Source organism: Pavona decussata, unplaced genomic scaffold (assembly GCF_977016875.1).
Source record: "Pavona decussata unplaced genomic scaffold, jaPavDecu1.1 SCAFFOLD_87, whole genome shotgun sequence".
Classification (NCBI taxonomy): domain Eukaryota; kingdom Metazoa; phylum Cnidaria; class Anthozoa; order Scleractinia; family Agariciidae; genus Pavona; species Pavona decussata.
The window spans coordinates 925,983-933,475 of NW_028145504.1; the positions used below are offsets into that span (position 1 = coordinate 925,983).

The 7,493-nt window shown below is 40.1% G+C and overlaps 2 protein-coding genes across 2 annotated transcripts; both read left to right on the forward strand.

Moving 5' to 3' along the window:
* The first annotated feature begins 377 nt into the window (after window positions 1–377).
* LOC146474659 (uncharacterized) lies at window positions 378–1,441 on the forward strand. Its single transcript, XM_085116252.1, has one exon. It carries the CDS (start codon window positions 393–395, stop codon window positions 1,350–1,352), a length of 960 nt encoding a protein of 319 aa, XP_084972378.1. The 5' UTR covers window positions 378–392; the 3' UTR covers window positions 1,353–1,441.
* A 933-nt stretch (window positions 1,442–2,374) lies between these two features.
* On the forward strand, window positions 2,375–7,263 carry LOC146474660 (uncharacterized). Its single transcript, XM_085116414.1, has 2 exons — window positions 2,375–2,523; window positions 5,558–7,263. The coding sequence occupies exon 2, from the start codon at window positions 5,561–5,563 to the stop codon at window positions 6,467–6,469; it is 909 nt and encodes a 302-aa protein (XP_084972540.1). The 5' UTR covers window positions 2,375–2,523; window positions 5,558–5,560; the 3' UTR covers window positions 6,470–7,263.
* Window positions 7,264–7,493: the final 230 nt, after the last annotated feature.

The following is a 7,493-nucleotide window of genomic DNA, read 5'->3' on the forward strand; positions in this document are numbered from 1 at the left end:
CTCCTTGTCCACGATGGTGGCGTCGATCCTATTCGCCTTTACGTTCGTGTTATCTGCATACAGGGGAATGTCCCAATATGCTATCGCCCTCTCATTCTCGTACGTCGGCCTAGGCTGGGTCTTCGAAAACCATGGAACCTCTGATGTAACTAGGTCCAGTGCCCTGATCACTTGAAAAAACAAAATCTTAAGAGCGTTGTTATGCCTTGCCAAATACAAAGTCTGGGCTTATTATTATTATTATTATTATTATTATTATTATTATTATTATTATTATTATTATTATTATTATTATTATTATTATTATTATCATTGTTATTTTGCCAGTTAGACTGGGTGGGCTTGGAATTATAAATCCAAGCCAGGACGCAGATTTACAGTACCAAGCGTCAATGAAGACCACAGCGCCACCAGTCAAGAAAATTGTTTCACAAGCCCATAAAACACCAGATGATGCCATTGTTAGTTCACCACAGCAGAGTGTGCGAAGAGAGAAAAACGAAATGCCTCGAACAAGACTGAATGACATCAAGAACTCTCTTACTCCCAAGACACAACGCGCTGTTGAACTCGCTTCTGAAAAAGGTGCATCTAACCGGCTGACAGTCATACCGATCGATGAGATGGGCTTCAGTCTGAACAAGGGCGAGTTTCGAGACGCTCTAAAGCTCAGATATGACTGGGAAATTGCCGACAAGCCATCTATTTGCGTGTGTGGCGATGTCTTTAATGTTGATCATGCCATGGTCTGCAGGCGTGGCGGCTTCATAATACAGCGCCATAATGAGCGAAGAGATCTTGAGGCAGACATGCTCAGCATGGTCTGCAATGATGTCGAGATTGAGCCCGTCCTCCAGGAACTCACGGGAGAGTCGCTTCCAAGCGGAGCTAACAGAGCTCCCGACGCTCGCCTAGACATCCATGCCAGAGGTTTTTGGGAAAGACAAAGGTCAGCGTTCTTTGATGTACGGGTATGTTACCCCAACGCTGTTTCTTATAGAGACCTGGACCTCAAGCAGATATACAAGCAGCACGAGAACGACAAGAAGAGATTGTATACGCAAAGAGTGATGGGCGTGGAACAGGGAACATTTACACCATTAGTCTTTACAACAACAGGCGGCATGGGAGAGGAGTGCAAGAGATACCATGACAGGCTGGCAGAGCTAGTCGCAGCGAAGAAAGGAGAGAACTATGCCACCACTGTCTCTTGGATACGTTCTAAAGTATCCTTTGCCATCCTTAGGTCGGCTTTACTCTGTCTTAGAGGGTCAAGAACAGTTAGAAGAGCAATTGGAAGCAATGTTCGAGAAGAGGACCTTGAATTAGATAGATGCCTCGCCAAAATCTAGGTCCTATGATTTTTATACATACTTTTTCTTGTTTCTTTTTTTTTTTACGATATAGTTTGATGGGGTTGTTTTTTGGGTAAAGATCAATGAACGAATAATATTGTTGCAACTTAATGAGATTTTTTTTTTAATAGTCTTTTTTATCGAAAAAGAATTTGTAAATAAGTTTTAATAGCTACTTTTAACCTGTAAATAACGTTTTACTTGGAATATTTTAATAAAGAGATTATTATTTTTAATTGTTATTATTATTATTATTATCATCATCATCATCATCATCATCATCATCATCATTATTATTATTATTATTATTATTATTATTATTATTATTATTATTATTATTATTTTATTTCATCAAAATTTTAGTCTATGAATAGTGGAATGCAAATTGGTCATATTAAACGCTCACCAAGCGTGTGTCCACTAATTTTAGAAAGTCAATGATGGCGTGAGCTTGTAAATTCATCAAAATTTTAGTCTGCGATGGTGGAATGTGAATTGGTCATATATTATTATTTGTGAATTGGTGAAGAATTTATTAAAAAAAAATAAAAAATGTATATATTACTGATTATTATTACTATTATTATTGACTCCGGCCCAGCTCTCGTAAACTTCTACTCCAAGTAAAGTACCATTAGGGATCTGGGAACGAACGGGCTCGTGGAGCGATATGTCCATTAGCTCTCACGTGATAGCCGGTTTGCAACCATTTTAGAAAACAATAGAACAAACAACAGCACAATACCCCCAACCCTAAAAACAGTGGCGGCTGCAGGTACACAATTAAAACGAATTAATCATTTGTGAATATATGAAACATACGAACTGCGGGTGAAAGATTAAATAGAAGAAAGACCCTCGCAGTTATTTACGCAACTTAAACAGTTTGCGAAACTGAGAAAGCCTGAAAAAAAAATTAAAACATTTTAAAGAGAGCAGCGACAATACTAGTCTCCCTCGCAGCCGTTCTGTGTCTCGTCACGCAACGTAACGCAATGCAACGTGGTGAGAAGCTTTGCATGAAGAGACACAGAACGGCTGCGATGGTACTGAATTAATACGCATATGCAACACTCCATGCACTTATCATTTACATACATTTGCATTTGGAGTTTTAGGTAGCAGTTTGTAAAGGAAGCCGCGACGAAAACACGTCCAACTTATAAAGGTAAACGGACACCTTTCTTTAATCTGCACATAATAGCAAGTTCCCCTCGAAATTTTTAAAATTGCAACATTCAGGATTTGGGTTTGCGCAGTAAAAGTAGAACGGCATAAATTTCAGCTTCCTCGCTATCTACGCATCTTTCCTCCTGAGTTTACTTCGAGCAGAGCTATGATGTTGCTGGTGAGCTGGCTTCGGGTGCACCGCAGGTGCACAAGTGATTTCACATCGTATTTTTTTCGTTTTTTAAGGAATAGTGTCCGTGTTCTTTTGTTTGTTTTGCCTTTTATACCAATGCACAAAAACAGAACGTGTCAGCCTTCTTCGCTGAGAGTCTCGACAGAGTCAGCTGTATTGTTTTGTTCAAAAAGGTTTAGGTGAAGAATAACCAAAAGATGGGGGCTGATGTTTTGCCGGTGCCCAAGTTCGATATACATTCTTTCAAGACTCGAAACTTTCTGGATAAACTTGTAAATTCGTTTAGGTTTTATTTACTTTCCCCGCAATGATACAAACAAAACTCAACCAAATGCGGAGACAGACAGTATTTAATTAATTCACGAATATCAAGCGTGTCAGTTCCAGGCGGTGGGATATTGGTTTAATTCCAGAGGAATATTTTCCATCGGATTAAGAGGCTCTTGGTACTAAAAATTATTTTTGAGATTCGCAGTTCAAAGCCTGATTTCGTGCAGCGAGTGCCCTGGCGCGCATGGCATGGCTAGTTTATTACATTTACTATAAATGCTAAATTAGCATGCATCGTATTGCTGACGCAATCAGCCCAGTAAACAATACAAACCTACAGTGTTTTGGGAGGGTTATCAGTGATGCCTTCTTAATTTTTAACCTAAATCGAATTCCTCCGAGATCCTTTTATCTCATCATATAACTTGAGATCTCGACTTATTTTGCGAGATGTCAACTTATAACTCGAAATGGCCGGACGTGTTTGAAAGTGCCCTTCATGTTAGCCATTTTCGTTTGATTAAGAAATTCTCGCTCTTGGGGGGACAGCCTTCAGCTCAAGTACGGTGAACATTTCTAAGACAGTTTTCTCCTTGCCAATGCCGTTGCCAAGGAAACATTAGTAGAAAAGAAGCCTACCATTATAAGGGTTGTCTATTTTAAGCAAGAGCAAGAGGTGGAGCTTGGTATAAACTTTTAATATATTTTCCTGACTCTTTTTATAGATTATTTGTTGTCAATTTGCTGCTGATTAGATTCTTTGGTCCTTCTAAACACAGTGACTGGTTTGTGACAATAAAGAATAAAATACAAGGAACCGCAAACGAAATGCTGCAGGTATACGCAGGATCTGTGAAAGATCTAATCAGCCAAAAATATAAGTAGTTCAAATAACTGCAAGGCTGATCTGACTGCGTAGAAAACTAACACGACAGCGACAAGATAGAGACCAAACCGATAATCAAAAAATGCAACCGTGGACAGCTGTTTCAAGCTGATAATGCGTATACCTGCAGCAATTTCGTTTGCGTTTCCTTGCATTTTATTCTTTACTTTTATTTTGGACCGCAGATCTTTTTAGATCTGATATGCTGTATTTTTTTCACATGGTTTGGCCATGTACTCTTTGAGGAAAGTGTTACCTTTCCTCAGGCTTAGCTTATTGCGACACGCGACATGATATTTCAGATGCTTTGCTCATTGTTCGCAGTCACGCGCTATGACGTGGGCAAACGTCTGTATTTAGGCCCATCCGGAATCCTTACCACGTGCATTTGGTAGACACCCGGGTAGGCAACTGACTCACGTTGGTTATTCTACTTTTTGTTGTGCTACACCGTGCTGACGAGAGTCAACCTGCTTGAAACAGCTGTCCACGGTTGCATTTTTTTTTATTCTCGGTTTGGTCTCTATCATGTCGCTGTCGTGATAAGTTTTCTACGCAGTCAAATGAGCCTTGCAGTTATTTAAGCTACTTTGTTATAATGCCCGAACACACCCTCCCCATTTCAAATAAAATTACCGATAGCTAGCTAAGCCCTATGGTTTCTTGAATCTCTTTCCTCAGTTTTGTTATTCTTTTGTTTAAAATAAACTTGACTTCAGTGCAAACTTAAAATATGAATTAAAACAATGGATTAATTTGCCCGCTCTCGTAAAGGAGTCTTTTCTATCTTTCTTAATTTTTTTTGTTAAATCAGTTCACTTTTCACGAGCATGAGCGGCGAACATGCGTTTAGCCGCCATCTTGGATCGATTCGCAAAACGAGAAGAACTAGGACTCAGTTAACCTCGTTTTCAGGGCTTTTCCCCTGTGTAAAAAAACCTGGGAACGAGGTTGTTGGAACAAGTATCCACGCCTCTTGTTTATCTACTGACTTCGTGACGAAGGAAAACATTACCCAGGCTAAGAATTAAATTCGCTTTTAATTCGTTTTCGTTATACTCTTTCGCGATTATTTCTATTCGCTCAATTTGTAACTGTCCTGGAGCTAAATTCGTTGGTGCGTGGATTTCACAAACCGTGATGTCCACCTAGTTCTCAAACTGATTAACAATTCATCAAGAGAAAACAAAGAAAATCACTACTGTGGCCGTGGTTTGGATATTTGTTTCTAATTACCATAAAATTTTGCCAACTTTAGCTTTAAATTTCTCCAAGGATTATTGATCATTAGAGAAACCATATCAAACACTCGAAAGCGTGTTTCATCAGATATCCAAACACCTTGAAGCCGTTTCAAAAACTCGGCTGCGCCTCGTTTTTTCAACCTACTTCTCAGTGTTTGGATATCTGATGAAACACGCTTTCTCGTGTTTGATATATTACTTCCAAAATTCGCTCCTCGAAAGACCTTGACATGGTCCTTTCACGTTTATTCTTTTTTTTTTTTTGTTTAGAAAATGGCAAGGTATTTCCTTTTCAAAGTAATGTTTCACTTTTTTATTTTTCAGTGCTCATAAGTGTTTGGTAGATTTCAAACGCTTTTTGTAATTCTAGACCCTGGCAATCCTTTATCCTTAGCTTCCCTGTTGGAGAATTCATATTAATACTTATCATTCCTTTCAGAAAATGCTGTCTGCTTTATTGAAGACAATGTTATCTTTCGATCGTCCTTTGCCGCTGACCCCAACTGAACGCTTCACGCAATGGTCATCTTTGGTTTACGTTCTCGTGGGTTCATCCATGCTCCTCACACCCTCCCTATGGGGACATTTTTGGAATGCCGAGCTGGTAGGTCGGACCACTGGTTATATACAGCTTGGCGGACTTTCCCTCACCGTGGAAGGATTCCTACTGGTTGTTGCATCAAGATCTCTTCATAAGGTCCGTGGACATGGTCATATCAACATTACCGTTTTAACAAGGTTGGTTCTTGTAAACCTCTCATTGTGGAAAGCTTTCCAGGCAGGCGTGGCCCCAAGACGTTACATCGCCTTTTTTGCTGTTGTTGACAATTCCCTGGCAGTTGGCATTTTCCTGGTATGGATCTTCACGGAGCGAGGCGCTACTCTTGGATTGTTTTTCAAAGAGATCTTTACCCTCCTTTTCCGCCTCCCTTCCAGTCACTGGTCTTCATTTGCTATCGTGGTCGCAGGCTTCGTCCAGTTTCCCGGAGCTCTGTACTTAAAGAACGTGGACCTTCGGCTTCGAGGCCCTCTAAACTTGGATCCCCGCGCAGGATACTCAGACGTCTTCCTCGGTTTTTATTTCAGCTTACACGTAGCTCATGCAGTGTTATATATCTTTAATGGTCAAGCTGTCAGTAGGTCGTTTAACATAAGCTGTGTCTTCTATCGCGTTGTCATAAATTTGCCAGTGATTTTTCTTTTGGCTCTTGCTTATCAAGTGGAAAAGAATTTGGCTGTTTTTCTGGTTTGTGTAGACGCGGGGTTCACCGCATTTATTTCATTTTTCCTTTTGTTTGATAAGTATAAGGGTGACCAAGAAGAAGAAGAAGAAGAAGGTAAATTCAAATGAAAATGTCCTGTAATGTATTTGAACATTAAACGTTTCAGTAGAACATCGCGTGGGTTGGAAAAATAAGCGAGGTAATTTACTTGGTTACAAAAGACGAAAAGATTGGTAAATCTTGCAAGCGTCTAACAAAAAATCGTTACCTTTGGAAACTGTTCAATTTCTTTAGAGCTGTTCAGAAAACTTGTAAGCCAGTGAGAATTAAACTTGAAATTCGTAATTCTCACAAACGTTTAAGGGGGGACTTAACCTAAATTTGAATGAAATTTGAAGAGGTTTTAAGAAGGGATAGAAGAAAGAAAAACACAACATAGATTCACGGGATGAACATGGAGTTTTTGGATTGCTTGAAACGTGAACGAGATATCCATTAAAGCCATGTCAAGTGCGGTAAAATGGCGTTTACGTTAAGTTCCCCCTTAACGAAAAATCGTAAAACTGTAATAGTTATATCTGCGTTCAACCCTGGACATAAGCATGGAAGGCGAAACTCTCGAACTTTGTGAGAGACGGTTAAAAAATCTAATCCCTCACCCCAAGAAATGCGAAGGAATGATCCTCAAGAGAAAGAAATTCACTGGGCCCTTACCAAGCTTGGTCTTAAATGACAGCGCTATCAACTGGGTGCCTCACTCTAGACTATTGGGGATTACTGCAGACGACAAACTCACATGGACCAAGCACTTATCAGATCGCAAAAAAGTCTTTGTAAATAAGTTATCTCTTCTGAAGCGAAGTGGCTTCTTGCCCAGATCGATGGTTCGGGATCTGTATAATAAGGTCATTTTACCAATTTTTTTCTTTTTTTGGGGGGGGGGGGGGGGGTGGGGGGGAGTGCAAACAAGCAGAGCTTTGTAGCCCTGGAGGCACTACACCGTCACGCCGCGAGACTCATATATAACCTACCAAGGGACACACTCTCAACTGAATGTTCGCCAGCTGGCCCAGTGGTCCAAGCTCTCTGATATAGATAAAGTTAGACTAACCACCCTTATATTTAAGATAAATTCTCAGTTCGCACCACCAT